At 49.6% G+C, this 17782-nt stretch overlaps 1 protein-coding gene and 1 long non-coding RNA gene across 2 annotated transcripts in view; one reads left to right on the plus strand and one right to left on the minus strand.

Annotated features, from left to right (window-relative positions):
* Nucleotides 1–17782, minus strand: part of LOC148108806 (uncharacterized) — a 170146-nt gene that overhangs the window by 123133 nt on the left and 29231 nt on the right. The gene's annotated exons all lie outside the window — the stretch shown is intronic.
* THY1 (Thy-1 cell surface antigen) lies at nt 10931–16073 on the plus strand. Its single transcript, XM_045797981.2, has 4 exons — nt 10931–11028; nt 13348–13408; nt 13896–14231; nt 14791–16073. Exons 2-4 carry the CDS (start codon nt 13372–13374, stop codon nt 14901–14903), a joined length of 486 nt encoding a protein of 161 aa, XP_045653937.1. The 5' UTR covers nt 10931–11028; nt 13348–13371; the 3' UTR covers nt 14904–16073.

The raw sequence follows: 17782 nt of genomic DNA on the forward strand, positions 1-17782 counted from the left end.
GAAAGATAAATTACAATTGACACGCAGAAATACAAAGGATTACAAGAAACTACCATGAGGGGCACCTGGGTGGCTCAATAGGTTAAGCGGCCGACTCTTAGTTTTAGCTCAGATCGTGATCTCATGGTCATGAGATCCAGCCCCGTGTCAGGCTCTGCACTCCGTGCAGCTCATGTTCCCTCTCTCTCTCTCTCTCAAATAAATAAATAAAATCTTTAAAGAAGAAGAAGAAGAAGAAGAAGAAGAAGAAGAAGAAGAAGAAGAAGCAGCAGCAGCAGCAGCAGCAGCAGCAGCTACTATGAAGAGTTATACACCAACAAATTGGAAACTTAACTAGAAACAGATAAATTCCTGGAACCATACAATCTTCCAAGACTAAATCAGGAAGTAGGAAATTCCAAATTCATTCTATGAGCCCAGCATTACCTTAATACCAAAACCAGACAAAGACACTATGAAGGAAGGAAGGAAGGAAGGAAGGAAGGAAGGAAGGAAGGAAGGAAGGAAGGAAAGAAAGAAAGAAAGAAAGAAAGAAAGAAAGAAAGAAAGAAAGGGAGAGAGAAAGAGAGAGAGAAAGAAAAAGAAAGAAAGAAAGAAAGAAAGAAAGAAAGAAAGAAAGAAAGAAAAGAAAGAAAGGTTCAATAACCACAAATCAATTAACATGATACTCCATATTAACCAAAATGAAGGGTAAAAATCATATGATCATCTCACTAGATACAGGAAAAGCATTTGAAAAAAATTCAACATCCATTCATGATAAAAACTCTCAACAAAATGGGTATAGAGGGAACACGCCTCAACATAATAAAGGCAATATGACAAACTCACAGCTCAATGGTGAAAAGCTGAAAGCTTTTTCTCTAAGGTCAAAAACAAAACAAGGATGTCCACTTTCACCACTTGTATTCAACACAGTACTGGAAGTCCTACCCAAAGCAATCAGACAAGAAAATAAAACACATCCAAATCGACAAGAAAGAAGTAAAACTGTCACTATTTGCAAATGACATGATACTATATATAGAAAACCCTGAAGACTACACACACACACACACAAAATCTGTTAGAATAAACAAATTCAGCGAAGTTTCTGTATATAAAACTAACATATAAAAATCTGCTGTGTTTCTACACACCAATAATGAGCTAGCAGAAAGAGAAACTAAGAAAACAATCCTATTTACAATTGCATCACAAAGAATAACATGCCTAGGAATAAATTTAACCAAGGAGGTAAAAGAGCTATACTCTGTAAACTGTAAGATACTGATGAAAGAAACTGAAGATGATTCAAATAAATGGAAAGATATACCATGTTCATGAACTGAAAGAATATTGTTAAAATGTTCATACTACCGAAAGCAATCTACAGATTCAATGCAATCCCTATCGGTGCTCACTTCAGCAGCACGTATACTAAAACGGAAACAATACAGAGAAGGACGACATGCAATGCAATCCCTATTAAAATACCAGCAGTATTTCTCACAGAACTAGAAAAATCCAAAAATTTATATGGAACTACAAAAGACCCCAATAGCCAAAATAATATTGAGAAAAAAGAACAAAGTGGGACATACCACAATCTCAGATTTCAAACTTAACTACAAAGCTATAGAAAACAAAACAGTGCAGTACTGGCACAAAAATAGATACACAAATCAATGGAACAGAATAGAGAGTCCAGAAATAATGCCACACTTATATTGTCAATTAATCTTTGACAAAGGAGGCAAGAACAAACAATGGACAAAAGACAATCTTCTGTAAGTGGTGTTGGGAAAACTAGGCAGCTACATGCAAACGACCAAATTTGGACCATTTTCTCAAACCATATACAAAAATAAACTCAAAATGGATTACAGACCCAAATGTAAGACCTGAAGCCATAAAAATCCTAAAAGAAAACATAGGCAGTAACCTCTTATACATCAGTCTTAGCAATTTTTTTTTAATCTGTCTCCTCAGGCATTGGCAATAAAAGCAAAAATAAACAATTGCGACTACAAGAAACCTAAAAGCTTTTGCACAGGGAAGAAAACCATCAACAAAATGAAAAGGCAACCTACTAAATGGGGGAGGATATTTGCAAATGATATATCCGATAAGGAGTTAATATCCAAAATATATAAAGAATTCATACAACTCACCTCCAAAAACAAACAAAAACAATCAACATTATTTTAAAATGGCCAGAGAACCTGAATAGACATTTTTTCAAAGATTTTATTTATTCACTTGAGAGAGAGAGAGAGCACAGCAGGTGGAGTGGAAGGCTGAGGGAGAGGGAGAAGCCGGCCTCCGCTGAGCAGGGAGCCCAATGCAGGGCTCGATCCCAGGACCCCAGGATCATGACCTGAGCTGAAGGCAGACACCCAACCAACCGAGCTACCCAGGCGCCCCCTGAAATGACATTTTTCCAAAAAAGACACAGCACACCCAACAGACTCATGAAAAAGATTTTCAGCATCACTAATCATCAGGGAAATGCAAATCATAACCACTATCAGATTACCCCACACCAGTCAGAATAGCTAGTATCAAAAAGACAAGAAATAACAAGCGTTGGCAAGCATGTGGAGGAAAGGGAACCATGGTGCACCGTGGGTAGGAATGTAAATTGGGGCAGCCACTATGGAAACAGTATGGAGGTTCCTCAATAAATTAAAAACAGAACTACCATATGATCCAGCAACTCCACTTCTGGGTATTTACCCAAAGAAAATGAAACACTAACTTGAAAAAATATATGCACTCCTATGTTTATTGCAGCTTTACAACAGCTAGGATATGGAAGCAACCTATGTGTTCATTGATAGATGACTGGATAAAGATGGGGTATATGTACACAATGGAATATTACTCAGCCACAAAAAAGAATGAAACATGGATGGTATTATGCTAAGTGAAATAAGTCAGCCAGAGAAAGAAAAATACCATAGAATTTCATTTATATGTGTAATCTAAAAAACAAAACAAACAAAAAACCAGAAACAGACCTAAAGATGGAGAACAAACTAGTAGTTGTCAGAGGAGAGGGGGATGAGGGAATGGGCAAAATAGTTGAAGGGGATTAGGAAGTACAAACTTCCAATTATAAAATAAATAAGTCACAGGGATGAAAAATATAGCATAGGGAATAAAGTCAACAATATTGTAATGCCTTTGCATGATGACAGAGGGTAACTACACTTACCACGGTGAGTGTTTCATAATGTATGTAATTGTCAGATCACTATGCTGTACACCTGAAACTAATATTACACTGTATGCTAACTGGAATTTAAATAAAACCTTTAAAAAATATGTCAACTATATGCCAAATAAATAAATACATAAATACACAAATACACAAATACATACATACATACACACACACATAAAATTGAGAAGTAACTTTGTGCTGGGACCCCAGAGAGCTACAACAGTAAACAAGACAGACACGGACCCTGACCTCAAGGCAGTGTCTATCATACCACCTTGTTTCCCCAGAAGCTGCCCTAGAGGGCGCCTCCTCCCTAGCCCCACTCTGAACACAGTACAAGAGTAAAAACCCACCTGGGCAGGAGAGGGTCTCTGTTCATCCCCTATTCTGACTCTAGAGTAATCTTTCTAAAGAATGCATCTCTCTGGCCATTTCACACCCATCCCGTAGGCCACCTATGACTCCGCATCACCCACACCCGAACAGACAAGGACTTTCTCAGAAGGCTCTTCCCCATTTTTCCAGGGTCTGCTCTCAATATTCACTGCCTCAGACAACCCCAAACTGCCTGCATTTTCCCACACACACTTTGCTTTGTCTCTATGTCTTTGTTCATACCATCTCCTGTCTTAATGCCTTTCCTGCTTTATTTGTTATCCCTTGCTGTGTATCAAACCACTCAGACTAGTAACTAAAGGCACTAAAGGCAACAACAGTTTTGTGAATCAGCAGTCTGGTTAGAGATCAGCTGGAACGGTGCAGACATGGAGTACTCCACACTGAGCTGGCTGGGCTGACAGGTGCACCGGGGCTGGATGCTCCGAGAGGGGCTCACACAGTGTCTAGCCATTGGGTGAGGCCACCAGCTGGTGCATCTCAGTTCAGGTCTCTCCCCACACCTAGCCTGGCCTCCTCACATGGCAACTGGGTTCCAAGAAGCAAGCCCTAATGGGCAAGCACTTATGAAGTCTCTGCCTGTGTCACATTTGCTGAGGACGAAAGCATGTCATAGAGCTGAGCCCAGAATCAATGTGGAAGAGGTGTGACTCACCAGGGGGCCATTAACGTAGCAGTCTACCAGTCTGCCCTCTACCCCTACCAAGGCATGGCCTTCCACATGTGAAGTATATTCATCCTTCCCAAGACACCCAAAATAGTATCCAATCATACACCAGGCTCAAAGTCCATGATCTCACAATGCGCAGCAAGCCTGGATGTGGCTGAGCCTCCTGGGGTACAACTCCTCAAGTGGGGCTCCTTTTGATCCAAAGACCTGTGAACTAATGAGACAAGATGTCTGCCCTCCATGTGCCCACGATACAGCTGTGAAGCAGCCACAGGACAGCCATTAAAAGGGAGAGAAATAGGAGGCACATAGAGATCACTGATTCAAAGCAATTCTGAAATCCAGCCAGGTTCTGTTATCAGGACCCCTCCTTTGGAGGCAGGGATGTTACCTGAATAGAGCCCAGTTCTTCTTGGCTTCTAGTTACACCCGCTGGGCTCCTGGTTCTGCTTGCCTGAGAAGATTTTCTTTTCCATAAGATAAGGCCCTTGTGAATACTGGCCAGCTTCCTGCCCACAGAAAGTTGGGGCCCAGAGGCCTCTTTTTACTTTTTAACTATTTCAGTTCTTTTCAGCCCGAACTAATAGCGTCTTTTCCAAAACAATACTCTTTGAAACTTTATGGTTTTTCTACACGTATTATTGGGTTCACTTCTTGCTCCAAAAGCCACATACATCATTTCAAGAAGACTCTACTTCAGCTATAAAACAACATCTTTAATATTCTTAGAAACGCTTTTGTTTACTGAGAAAGCCTACTAGGCACCACCTTAAATCCTCTTGGGGTATTAACAAAGGTTCTACAATCATACCCTTGATTTCATCTTCACCTTTAAGCCAGCTGCCTGCTGGAGAGACTGAAAATGAGAACTAGTTTTCCTTTCCAACCCAGCAAACTGGACAGATCCTTACTTAGCTCATCTCTCCCTTATAACACCTGACATGCCAGCTGGAAGCACCTAGATGGCACTTTTAACATCCCATCTCTACATCTCTTAGGCCAAACCCACAAATTCATTAGGCACACTTTCTGCCAGTGGCCTCAACACTATATAATTCTGATCAGGCTTGGTCCAAGAAGTTTCCAGCTCCCTTTCCAGGGCACTCACAACCCTTGCTGCCTGTCATTCAAGCCTTTTACCCACCATCGTGTTCCAAATGCCACATGTTCAGGCTTTTAAGACAGCACCACACTTCTATGTACCAATTTATGTCTCAGATATCTACTGTTACATAACAAACCACTTAAAACCATAGCTTCAAACGACCACCATTTTGTTAAGTTCATGAATTCTGTGGACAGATTTGTCTCTGTCCCACATCTGGGGCCTCAGCTTGAAAACGTGAGCCACTAGGTGGACAACTCAAACAGCTCTGGTGCTGAGATTATCTGGAAGTTTCTTTATCTACATGTCTGGAGCCTGGGCTGAAATGACTCTGAAGGCTAAGTTCTCCTGGGACTGTCTACCAAAGTGACTACATAATGCCTCCTCGTGTGACTAGGGCTCTCTTAGAGCATGGCCTCAGGATAGTTGAGCATTTTATACCGCGGCCCTAAGAGGGAGCATTCCAGCAAACAAAATAAAAGCTATATGGCCTTTTAAGATCTAAATTCAAAAGTCTTATGGTGCCTTGGTGGCTCAGTCAGTTAAGCATCTACCTGTGGCTCGGGTCATGATCTCAGGGTCCTGGGATCGAGTCCCATGTTGGGCCCCCTGCTCAGCAAGGAGTCTGCTTCTCCCTTCTCCCTGGCTTATGCGCTCTCTCTCTCTCTCTCTCTAATAATAAAACCTTTTTTAAAAATAAATTCATAAGTCTTTTAGCATCACTTCTGCCATATTCTGTTGACTGAAGCACAATACCAAAGAATTTGTACCCAGGTTTTAGAACCACCTTAGTAGGCTTACCTGGGATGGTTTCTGTTCTCTGTGGCATCAGCTGGGATCACACATGCTTTTGTGACTCCACATGCTTTTGTGATCATGTGGCAGTCAACTGGGGGCTAGCTGATCCCAAATGGTGGTTGACATAAACTGAAGCACCTCAGTTCTCCACATGGCTAGCTCAAACTTCCTCACATGGCAACTGAATTCCAAGAAGGCAAGTCTCAACATACATTTATCAAGCTTCTGCTTGTATCTTCTTTGCTGATGGCCCACTGGCCAAAACAAAGCACATGGCCAAGCCCAGAATAAACATGGAAGGGACTCACACAAAGGGCATGGGTACCAGGATGCATGATTCATTGGAGACCATTAAGATAACAATCCACCACACCTGGGCAACTCTCCTTCATCTTTAAAGACTCAATTCATATCTCACCTCGTCCAAAGAAAGCCTCTCTGACAGACTGGGTCATCACTTGCCCCTCCTTTGCGGTCCCACAATACTCTATACACATCCTACCTTTGCCCTTATCCTACTGCTTTCTAACTATCTCTATACCATTTCTGTCTCCACCACTGGACAAGCCTTTGAAGGTAGAGATTGTGCTCTGTTGATCTTTGTAATTCCAGGGTCTTGCCCTGTGCCTAGCACATTGCACCTAGAACAAGAATGTCTTTTAATTATTTAATTATATGTCCATGAATAAAGTTTTTTAAATAAATGTTGAGGGGTGCCTGGATGGCTCAGTCAGTTGAGCCTCTGACTCTTGATTTTGACTTAGGTCATGATCTCAGGGTCCTGGGAATGAGCCCCATGTTTCTCTCCCTCTCCTTCAATCAATCAATAAATAAAATCTTATAAATTAAATAAATAAATAGTCAAATATTATATCTCCATTGTTGCTCTGTCCTCTTGCCCTCTGCCCTGTGTTCTAAGAGATAACTTTTATTTTTTGTCATAGTCTCCAACCAAACATGCACTTCTTCAGAGAGTGACCTCACTTGGGGAGTTGACCTCAACTAGAGATTAGGAAAGGCAGCAGAGTGCACAGCCCTTGATTCCAAGATTTTTGAATTTCATAGACTAGTCACATTTCCAAAGAAATTTGCAGATCAACAGAAAGTTATCAAATTTCCTTTCTTTTGGGGCGCCTGGGTGGCTCAGTCGTTAAGCATCTGCCTTCGGCTCAGGGCGTGATCCCGGAGTTCTGGGATCGAGCCCCACATCAGGCTCTTCCGCTGGGAGCCTGCTTCTTCCTCTCCTGCTCCCCCTGCTTGTGTTCCCTCTCTCGCTGGCTGTCTCTCTCTCTCTCTCTCTGTCAAATAAATAAATAAATAAAATCTTTAAAAAAAATTTCCTTTGTTTTTCTTTTTGCCTTTGGACATTAAAAACACACATGCTTTCTACCACTGCCACTTCAAAGAAGCAGAGAGGTATAACCTTAGCATGAAAACACAGGCCTTCCCAAGGAAGGGCAGGTAAGTGGCATAAGACCTCAATTAGCCCCAAATTAGGACTCAACAGTATGTGCTGTCTTGACATGAAAAATCTGGAGCACCTCAACAGCCTCACCATAAGTCCCCCTTCCAACTTAGTTTCTGCTAGTAAGTTCCTCTAGCCAATCCACCCTCCATATCATGGGGACTAGGCATGATGATCTCTGAGCAGTGGGCTTCAGTTCCATGCCAGCCCACAGAATTATTCAGCAAGCCAATGTTTAACGAACGAAGCCTGCCTCCCATAGCTGCGGGCTGTTCACTCTGCTCCTGTGAAACTTCTGTGTGTGGTGTCCTCCTCTGGGCTGTGAGTACACGTGACTAATAAACTACTGTCCATCTCACCTGTCTGGTGTCAGGGGTCATGTGTTCAGCCATCTCCAAAACCCAAGGGTAAAAATCTCTCCCTCATCAACACAGTGAAGAGGAGTTGATCAGAACAAGGGGGCGACCTCACATCTATGTTTAGAGCATCCCTCACTGTCCTTGTTTTTCTTATTCACCATGGACCAGTGAAATCAGTCTAGTAGGAGGTGGAAGGGAGCAGTGGAGAGCACTGTATGTGGAGTCAGGAGATCTAGGATATAGCCAGGCCTGGCAATGCTCCAAAGTATTTGTCGGTCCTTTGACAAATCCTTCCTCTGTTGGACCTCAGTCTCCAGCTATAAAATGATAGGATGGCTTCTGTCATCTCTGTGATTCTATAAAGCCAATCTGATTAAATCGGTGGAATGGCTGGTAGTCCACTGGTCATCCTAAAGGAATATGCATTTTTAGAGTTTTTATCCCATGTGTCCCTAGCTGGGGCAACTGGAGATGATGGGAGAGTTACTTCTAAGAAACCAACAGAAGAGCCACAGGCTGTCAGGAAATCTTGCTTTGGGTGGATTCCTTTAACCCCTTCCTGATATCAGGAAATCTTGCTTTGGGTGGATTCCTTTAACCCCTTCCTGATATCAGCACCCTGATCCTGTCCCATTAGCAAATGGGAGATTTTAAATCCCCTCCCCTTTACCACTCTGTGTTCCATCCCTGCCCCCAGATTGTCTCATTCAAATCATTAACTCCAACCAGCCAGAGATCTTGCTTTAGTAGACAGACAACTGCCATACCCTCTAGAGTCCACACTCCCCTCCCCTTCCTGAACTAAAGTGCTTGGGGACCCAGAAAGTAGGCCAGGTCCTCATGACCTTATCAAAATAGCACAGCTAGGTCTTCCATCCAGCAACACTCAGAGACTCCGCCACAGAGTGGGAAACGGCAGCCAGGGTCCTGTTCAGCCAGAGCTCAGATACCTTCTGTAGTTAAGAGGCCTCTGGGTATCCCCATGTTCTGCCAAAAAGATAAGGAACTGTCTCCAGTCCCATCTGTATGTGTGCTTGTGTGTATATGTGTGTGAGAGAGAGAGAGAAAGAGAAAGGAGGGTTAGGCCCCCGCCTAAAGCAACTGTGCTCTGATAGGAAAGAACCTCAGACTGAGAATCAGAACGTTGTTAACCAGGAGAGACCACATGCATGCAGTGACAGGGAGGAGGCCAGCGTTTCTGGAATGTAGCAGGAAGATGAATGGGCAAGATGAGGTGGTGGTGACGGCAGACAGCCAGGAGCCAGGACATCCAGGGCCTTAAAAATCACGGCGCAGACAACGAGAAGCCAGGTGACCTGATCTATGAAGAGGGATGGTCTTACCAGACCAGTGTTCTGTTCTTTCCAGACCTGGGGAACTTGTGAAAAGTGTAGACACCGGCAGCGTACTGCTAGACTAAGGAGATCCCAGGTGGGCAGGGCCACCTGCATTTTTCATAAATCACCACCACCACCGGAGCTTCTGTTGTTTACCCCAGTGAATGGCCCCTAGACTGGACCATCCTCAAAGTTCGTTTCAGTTAGAAAGTCCCATCACTCTGAATGCTGGGAGGCCACCTAACCTCCCAGGGAGGGAGAGGGAAGTGAATTTCCCACTTGCTAGCCCAGGGACGACTTCCAACAGTAGCAGTGCGGTAATGGAAACTGCAGTTAAGGTGCCAGGGCTCACTTCTGTGAAGAAATAGGAGAATGGGCAGGCAGATGGCAGGGATGCAGGGCCAGCCCACAGGATGTCCCAGCCAGAATGCACAAGACACAATGAGGATGCAGATCAAACAAATAAGCCTTCGTTCAAAAAAATTCACCTCACCTGTAGGTGAGAGAGACAAGTCATTGGCACTGGCCATGAAAAGAAAAAAAAAAAAAATCCAAGGGCTTTTGGTGACTTGAAATTGAATCGATAGGGCTAGGGCGGGTGCCCCACAGGATTAAGAGCCTGGTTTCCTCTATTCCTTTCTAGACAGTCCTGTCTCCTCCCCTTTCCCACAGTACCACGATGTCCCCTCCCACTGAGCTGGGATGCAACCGTGGACTGGCCAGCTCTCCCACTTCCTAGCCATGAAACAGGATGGGGAGTGGGATGGGATGAACCCAGCACGTTGTTGTGGGGTCAACACAGCCATGGATGTAATGAGCCCAGCACAGTGCTTGGTAGAAAATAGTACTCCTTCTCTCATCTGAAGACCAAACAAGCAGACACTACTCAGGGACGAGGTGGGGAGGGGAGTGTCAGGAGGAGTTATGAAATCGAGAAGAACCTTCTAGCTATCTGCTGGGGGAGGTGCCAGCCCAGGAACTGAGGGAGACTGAGCACCCCAGAGCAGAAAGCCCCTGAAGGGGGGGGGTGTTCTAGGATGGATGAGGGAGTGGGGCAGGGCTCAGGACCAGGAAGGATGAGATGCGGTGCCTGCCTTGCCTCTGAAGGGCCGCTCCAATGTGGAAAAACACCCCCACCATCTTCCTTTGGAGAAAGCCTGGAATATTCCAATTCCCAAACTTCTCACTGGAGGCTCCATGAAGGTGGGCTCCAGCGGAAAAGGAAAGAAGGCGGGAGGAGGCGTGGGCACTGACCAAAGGGGCGGGTTACTGGCCTGCATCCTCCACTCCTTACCCCTTGGTTTTCCCACAGGCTTCTGAAGCCTAGGTCATAAGAAAGGGTTAAAGCCTGAAAAGGGGAGCAATCATTTCGGGGTTCTGGGAACCAGCTAGTGTTCCCGGCATTGCCCCACCCTGATCCCGGGGCCCTGAGCCCTCCCATCCCTGGCTTAGCCTGCCAGGTCCCCCTTCTGCGGCAGACGGCCACTCTCCCATATCTATACGGGACCGCCTCCTCCTCCCTCTGCCATCCTTCCTCGCTCCCCCCTCAGTCTCTGATTGGCTGCGGCCAGGGCCCTCCCCGCTCCTCCACTCCCACCCCTGGTGAAAACTGCGGGCGCGGGCAGGGTGCTGCAACTGGAGGCGGCGGCGCGCCCGGGGGAGGCTGCAGCAGCGGAGGACAGGATCCCAGGTGGGAACGGGAGCTAGGGGGGGACCCGGGGCGCTGGGCGAGGCCCCCAGCGCCCAGGCAAGTCCTCCCAACCCGAGGCTTCGAGAAAAGGTTCGGGGGCGCCCTGGCAAGGAGCCTCGCCGTGCTTGGGTAGGGGTCTGCTTCACAGGTAGGGGGGAGCGGGACCAACTGCTGCAGGCCAGAGGCCGTGCCGCACCCCGCCTTTTGCGGAAGGCGCTCCCCGGCTTTCGCCCGCTGAAGGGACAGTTACTTGGGACCGGGATGCAGGAGGAGAACCGGGATGAAGGGCGCCAAGGACGGCCTTGGGTTCCGCTCTCCACGCAGACGTCCCCAAACCTAGCTTTGCAAAGGCGTTGGGTGGGGGCGCTGAAATTGCGGGAGAGGACGTTTGACCATGCGAGCTGAAGGGAATCTCTGCCCTGCGACCTCGCGGCGGGCTGGGTGCGGGGCGTCAAAGGACAGGGAAACCGCAGTGCCGCGGGCGGGGACTGGAAGGCGGGCAGACGGGGGAGGGGAGAACTGGGAAAGGATGAGAGGGGGAAGGGGGACCTCAATTGGGAGAGGAGACGGATGGAACACGGAAACGGAATGAGGGTGGGGCTAGTCGAACGGGGGCTGGAGAGGGAGGGAGTGCAGAACTTCTCCGGGTTCTGGGCTGCCGGGGACACCAGGCAGAGGAAATGAACACATCTGTGCCTCCCCTACCGCTCTCTAACCGTCCCTTTGGCTCTCCATCCCTCTCCAGCCCCAGCCCCATTTCATCCCCGTTCTAGCCCAGGCTTCCCCTTTTCCCTCCTAGATCTCAAACTCACACCCCTTCTCTGTAACTCAGTGTCTGTGAATCAAAGCTAGATGCCGACCCCCTCTCTTCCCCAACAGCACCCTGGGGGCGCTCTCGGTTATATTTCTGGGAGTGTACAGACTGCAGTCCCCGCTGGGTACCCCAGCCTCGCCCTGCCGCATGGCTGAGCGCCACGGGGGGGGGGGGGTGGTCCTTGGATGCAGCCAGCAGTGCACCTGGGCGCTGACATCAGGGCAGGACCCCGCGCCCCTCCCAGGCGCAAGGCCCTCCTGTGTGGCCTCTCCCCCACAAGCCCTCAAGCACCAGTGCTGACAGGCGGGGCTACCTGCTCATGACATCGGGATATTGGTCCAGACTTCGAAAAAGGCAGGGCACAGAGCTTAGGCAGGGAGTCTATTGAAACCAGACTGGAAAACTGTAGGCCCAGGAGGCCTGCCCAGAGAGCTGGCATTTGGAAACATCTTGGTTCCTATGCAGTCAGAGAACACATACAATCACAGAGCACCGTCGGAAGGCCCTTTGCTGTATGCCAACTACGGGCCCATCTGGAAGCACCTTAGCCACACAGCCCTTTCTAGAGGAGGGGAATTAACCTTTATGGGTCACTCACTGTGGAGCAGTCCTCATGGCAGACGTTTGTCATTCCTCTTAATCCCCATCACAATCCTGGGGTATCTAAAGTTCACTCATTCATTCGTTCGTTAAGGATCTTTTGAGCATCTATCATATGCCAGGAACTGTTTGGGCATTGGGGATTTTCTTCTGAACAAGAAACAGAAAAGTCCCCAAATGGAGATTTTTTTGTGTAATGGGTAGAATTTTAGTGTTAAAGAGTTTTTGTGTAATGGGTAGAGTTTAGTGATAAAAAGAGTTCTGCAGATTGCCTGCACAAGAATATGAGTGAACGTACCACCACTGAATCATACACTTAAAAATGATTAAGACAGGGGTGCCTGGGTGATGCAGTTGGTTAAGCAACTGACCCCTGGTTTCAGCTCAGGTCGTGATCTCTGGGTTGTGAGATCGAGTCCCGGGTCTCCCTAGGTGGGGGCAAAGAGTCTGCTTGAGATTCTTTCCCCCCCGCCTCTTTCCCCCTCTACTCCTCCCCCTTCCCTTGAACACGTGGTCTCTCTCTCTCTCTCTCTAAAATAAATCTTTTTAAAAAATGATTAAGATAGCAAATTTTGTGTTAGCTCTACTTTGCCACAATTAGGAAACAGTATGTTTCTGCTTTCCTGAAGGAAAAAGGAAATGGTCAAAGTCACTTTACTCCAAGTTTTCCATGCAGAGACATACCATCATAGGGTGTGTTCTCCCTCCCCTTGCTTTCCCGAGGGAGGAAGCATCAAGTGGCCGTGTCACAGTCACTCATAAGTGAGAGGGGAGAACCGTAAAGAGAAGCTTGCGTGACTGCCATGGCCATCACGGCATGTGTCCCAGAGACCTCCACCCCTAGCAATAAGTGTGGGCCCACCTGCCCCATCTCCTGGCTGATTTGCATCTTGTCGCACCCCCAGATCAAGGACTGAGCTCCCAGCACCATGAACCCCACCATTGGCTTCGCTCTTTTGCTGACAGGTACTGGGCAATGGGCAGGGCTGGGATTCTAAGCACCTTGGCTTCCTTCCCTTCAGAGAAGCTAGCTTCTTCCTCCCAACATCAGGACGGGGAGGTGATTGAGGGAGAGAGGGCTCTTTTTCATCCCTAAATCTGCTGAGTAACCTAGTTGATCTTCCGGCTGCCTGAGGCGGCTTTTGGAAAAACAGTCCACTGGGTCTGCCCCATACTGAGCTGGAATCTCCAAATGGGAACCGGGAGCCTCCATCAACTCCCCAAGATCTCCTGCCCCCGGGGACACCCAAGACTAAAGAAGATGAGGGAAGGAGGCTGGGTCTGCAGCAGGGAAGTGGCAGTAGCCCAGAGAGACCTCTGGGGTGGGGAGAGGCGCCCCAAGAGCAGACCCCTGTGCCCTCCCTGGCAAGCCTATTCTCTCCTGTTGCTGTGGGTTGGAGGCCCCCTGCTCTGCAGGCCCCCCCAACCTAGGAGTGGGCACTGCTGGTGCCAGTCTTGCAGGTAGCCCATGGGCAGAAAGTGACCAGCCTGACAGCCTGCCTGGTGGACCAGAGCCTTCGCCTGGACTGCCGCCATGAGAATACTACCACCTCGCCCATCCAGTATGAGTTCAGCCTGACCAGGGAGAAAAAGAAGCATGTGCTCTATGGCACTATGGGGGTGCCTGAGCACTCCTACCGCTCCCGAACCAACTTCACCAGCAAGTACAACATCAAGGTCCTCTACTTATCCAGCTTCACCACCAAGGACGAGGGGACGTACACATGTGAACTCCGGCTCTCTGGCCAGCCTCCCATCACCTCCAGCAAGAATGTCTCTGTGCTCAGAGGTGAGGCAAACTCCCAACAAGGCCAAGTGAGCTGGGAGAGGGAGGCTAGGGAGGAGAGGGCTGGTTAAGGCAGCAGGCAGTCCCCTCGGCCAGGCCGGAGATGAGAGGGGCCCCAGAACCTCCCTCTTGCTCCCCCCAGCTGCTGTCTGGCACCCTGGGGAACCACTGCCTGCTGTGTGTATGGGGGAAGGGCTGAGGGGAGAGTGAGATAGGCGGAACGGTGTTGCAGACACTTCTACCATGACTGGGCAAATCACTCGGCCTCCCCAGTCCTCCTCCTCCCCACCTGGAAAACAGGGATGACACTAGCTACCTCACCCCCAGTTTTCTTTTGAAGATGCTTGATCAAAGATTTGATATGATATTTGTTCAAGAGCTCAGGAACCTGCAAAAGGGAAAGCTAGTAGGTTCTACCAGAGCAGATTGGCCCTGGTTCCAGCTAAGACATCATGACGCCAGCCTGCCCAAGGGAATGTGCCCTAGCTCAGGGCCTGTGCCTGCCTGAATCCCGGTCCCTCTTCATTCCTGCCCTGCCCTCCTCCCCACTCTCTCTCCACAGACAAACTGGTCAAGTGTGAGGGCATAAGCCTGCTGGCCCAGAACACCTCGGGGCTGCTGCTGCTCCTGCTCTCGCTGCCTCTCCTACAGGCCATGGACTTCATCTCCCTGTGATTGGTTGGGCAGGAAGCCACGCGGCCCAGTCCAGAGACCCTACTCCTCTGAGTTGGCTGACCCCCTCCCCCCAATCCCTCACACATCTCGAGGAGCAATGGGCACCCCGCCCCTCATAAGGAATCCCAGTGCCGCATGCATCATCTGCCTGCCCCTCCGCCCCTCTGCCACCTCACACCCTCTCCGCACGCCACTGGCTTTTTGTGTGTGTGTGTGTGTACTCTTTGTCCCAAAGTTGCTTCTGTCTGGTTTATCCTTCCTTTTCTTTGGGAGTTTGTGAAAAGGGAAGCCAGGGTTGGGGACGTGATAGAGAGTAAGGGCGTGGGAGGGGTAGAAGGATAGAGGGGTCCCAGTCCCAGGAGGACGGAGGGGGGTCATCCTTGCCCACCAGGACCAGCGGCCTGGGAGAGACCTGGAGGGGGAGGAGGTACATCCGGGCCTAGCACATCCCTCAGCAGGCGAGGATGGTGCCCAAAGACCCCGGATGTGAGGGCACTGCCAAGCATTTGTGGCCCATCACCAGAGGAGAGAACTGAACATCTCCAGAAGCATTCTCCGCCACAGCAAGAAGCCATCCTTTGACCACTGCAGAGGTCCCCTGGGGGCCCAGTGAAAAAGCAGACTCTTCCTGGGAGCAGTGCTAACAGAGGGCTGGAGACGGGGTAGAAGAGAGGGTCCATCGTCCCTCTCTACCTGATGAAACTAAAATTAAGAGCCTACTGTCCCTCACTGCCTCAGCCAGCAGTTGAGAGGGTGCCAGAGGACCAGCCTCCTCCCAGCCTGTTCCAAGCTCCTAAGAGCTTCCAGAACTCTGACCTGGAGGCAGTAAGCCGGGCCAGGTGAGTCCCAGAGCAGAGGAGAGTTTGGCCCGAGTGTTTGCGAGGTTCTTTCTCTCCTGCCCCGTCAGTGCCGGCCCCTGGTGGCTGCCGGCTAAGCCTTCCGACAGCCCTCTGCCCCACAGGTCTGGCTTCTTGGGGACCTGGGGGGTCAGAGGGGGTCTGAGGCAGCCCGTGGAGTGCCTTGACAGATGGCTTTTCCCAACACCCAGCTCCCTGCCCCCCACCCCCGCAGCTGTCCCCTATCATGTGACTGTGTGTAGCGCACCACAGCTTATGGTATCTCATCGAAGAAAAAGAGAACTGCGCAATAAAACCAAGCCTCTGGAGAACACCTGCCTGCCCTTCTCTGCTCTGCTCCCCCATCTGTCCCCAGGCCCACCTCTCTAGGAGGTCCGAACTGCCACCCTGAACTCTCCCTCTCCCCTGCCTTCATCAGCCCTTCCCCTCCCCTGCTGCCCGCAGGGTGGGGGGGGGTAGGGGGAGGCACCGCATGCTGGACTTTTCAGAATGACTCTAACATGGCACATTTGCCCCAGTAAATGAATGTTCCACCTCCACTGACTCACCTGGCAGGAAGGACAGACAAACCTTCCCATATGTGGGCCGAGCCACGTGGCCCAATTGGCTAACAAGTGCTACGGGGTAGTCTGCTTTTTCTTCTTGGATCTGGTTGTTCTCGGAAACACCCCCTCAAGTGACATCTGCTAGAGAGAAGGGAGGTACTAGGGCACCGAGAGGAAGCACGGGAGGTGGCACAGTGGCAGCCCACGGCATCAAGATGTAAGGACAAGTATCTCTTCTTAAATCTGACACAACACACCTATATCCAGGATGGGGGGGGTGGGGGAGGGGGAGAAAACATGGCCATCTGGGCCTGGCTCCCTCCCCTAAAAATCAACGAGTAGCATGTGAACATCAGTGGTCATCCTGCTGCTGGAAGCTAGAATGGGACCACGGGGTGGTCCAGGGTCCAGCTTTGCCAGGAAATGCGGGCGAAGAGGGTGGTGACTATCCAGAGGCTTACTCATTTGGTATTCCCCATGAGGTAGGCTGCTTCTGAGCATTTACTTAAAGGCACAGGATCTAAATTCAGGCCACTGGCTCCCACTCTTCCTGATACCTCCTATCGATGCCCGTGCCCTACCCCTGGCCGTGCAGGGACCATGCCCAAAGATGGCAAGAGAAGCCTGCAAGTTGGAGGGGTAGCCGCCTGTATCACCGACCACGAGGCCCACGTCACTCAGCATAGCGCAGCCAGCCTGGGGTCTCCAGAGGACACCAGGGGACACAGGCTCCTCTTGTCCTGCCCTGCTTGGAGCTTTGAGTGCCATGCCAAGAAAATAAAAAGAAGCCTTTGTGGGGGGAGGGAATTTGAACGCCACCCTTGGGGTAGTAAGAGTTAAAGCTGAAAGGACCTTCTGGAAGGAATTTGGAAGTCAGGTGTGAGGTCTGAGAATACCACCTGTGTAAAGCCTCCTATGGGGCCTTTGTCATACCCTGGCACGTGGCTCCCCTGAGTTTAGCAGCCACCCTCAGAGGGAGGGTCCTGGGGAGACCATGCTGCCCCCTGCAGCCACACTTGGGGGAAGAGAACTGGAGGCCTATGGGGGGGGGGGGCGGTTAGCTTAAGAAGCCACAAAGAGGCCATCAGAAAACCAGGGGCTCTAGGAAGGCAGGAAAACAGAAGAGGGGAACGGGCAAGGTGGGGGGGCAAGGGCTACAACTTAAAGTCTGGGCCTTTGAGCCTCACAACGTAAGCCAAGAAAGAGCATGCTGTGGGCTCTCAGAGGCGGGCCACAACAGCCATTGGGTCCTCTCTGGGCAAGTAAGAAGGTCTTAGAGAGGCTGCGGGACGTCCACAGTGACATGGCTAATTCTAAAGAGGCCTGGGGCCTGCCCTGGTTCCTGCACACATGCCCCAGACCCCACCCCATCAACCTACTCCCCACTCCTCCTCACCCCCTCCCAGGTCCCCTTCAGCCGTCTCGGTCCCTACCTTGGGGCATGGAATTCTTCTTGCCCGATAGCAACAGAGCCCCT

Source organism: Ursus americanus, chromosome 16 (assembly GCF_024610735.1).
Source record: "Ursus americanus isolate L20-20 chromosome 16, mUrsAme1.1.p, whole genome shotgun sequence".
Taxonomy (NCBI): Eukaryota; Metazoa; Chordata; class Mammalia; order Carnivora; family Ursidae; genus Ursus; species Ursus americanus.

Bases quoted from the DNA above. Each gene is read 5' to 3' on its own strand.
- THY1 (XM_045797981.2), top strand. From the start codon at position 13,372: ATGAACCCCACCATTGGCTTCGCTCTTTTGCTGACAG. The intron at 13,409-13,895 runs GTACTGGGCAAT...TGCTGGTGCCAG, and splicing joins CTTCGCTCTTTTGCTGACAG to TCTTGCAGGTAGCCCATGGG. The intron at 14,232-14,790 runs GTGAGGCAAACT...CTCTCTCCACAG, and splicing joins GAATGTCTCTGTGCTCAGAG to ACAAACTGGTCAAGTGTGAG.